General features: G+C 41.8%; 1 protein-coding gene across 1 annotated transcript; it reads right to left on the bottom strand.

Moving 5' to 3' along the window:
* On the bottom strand, nucleotides 1–933 carry LOC105809991 (olfactory receptor 5M3-like). Its single transcript, XM_012643899.1, has one exon. The coding sequence runs from the start codon at nucleotides 931–933 to the stop codon at nucleotides 1–3; it is 933 nt and encodes a 310-aa protein (XP_012499353.1).
* Between the last annotated feature and the right edge of the window lie 71 nt (nucleotides 934–1,004).

Raw genomic sequence — 1,004 nt, 5'->3', positions numbered from 1 at the left:
TTATTTAGTTGAAAATGCTCTACCAATTGCTTTGCTCATGGCCTCCTTCACATCCTTGTTCCTGAGACTGTAGATCATGGGGTTCAACATGGGAATGACCGTGGTGTAGAAAACAGCCACCATTTTCCCCTGCTCCACGGACTCCTCAGTGGGGCTTCTAAGATACATGAAGAAGAGTGTTCCATAAAATATGGTAACAGCTGTTAAGTGGGACCCGCATGTGGAAAAGGCTTTCTTTCTTCCTTCTGTTGAGCGCATTCTTAGGATGGCAATGAGGATGAATATGTAGGAGACAATAATGACCAATAAGGAGTAAGAGAAGTTGAGACCTGCCAGTGTGCGCATGGTGTATTCTTTAATGAAGGTTCCCGCACAGGCCATTTTGATGAGAGCTGGGTCTGCACAGTAGAAATGGTTGATCTCAATGTTCCCACAGAAGTACAACCCGTGGGTCCACAGTGTTGAGATCAAACTAATAAAAAAGCCATATATGTAAGGGAAAGAGATCAGTCGAATACAGATGGTTCTCGACATTCTGCTGCCATAAAGCAGAGGGTTGCCAATCGCCATGTATCTGTCAAAGGCCATCACAGCAAGGATGAAGACTTCTACGTGGACAAAGGCAATGAAGAAAAAGCACTGCACTATACATCCAGGGTAGGAAATGGTTTTGGTCTCAGATACCAGATTTTCCAACATTTTAGGGGTGACATTAGAGGAGAACCACACGTCTGCAAAAGACAAGTGACTGAGGAAAAAATACATAGGGCTGTTGAGCTGGGGGCTGATCCTGATTAATATGATCATGCCAATGTTCCCAATCAATGTGATAATGTAGACCATCAAGAAAACCAAAAAGAAAAGGAGTTGTAATTCACGACGACTAGTTAACCCCAGAAGAATAAATTCTGTCACATCAGTAAAATTGAGCATTTTCTTAACTCTAATCCACAGATAGATGCATTTTATCTAATGAAATAAATAGAAGTCAGTAAATACACACA

Source organism: Propithecus coquereli, unplaced genomic scaffold, assembly GCF_000956105.1.
Source record: "Propithecus coquereli isolate 6110/MARCELLA unplaced genomic scaffold, Pcoq_1.0 Scaffold202, whole genome shotgun sequence".
NCBI lineage: Eukaryota > Metazoa > Chordata > Mammalia > Primates > Indriidae > Propithecus > Propithecus coquereli.
This window is presented reverse-complemented; position numbering and strand designations above follow the sequence as displayed.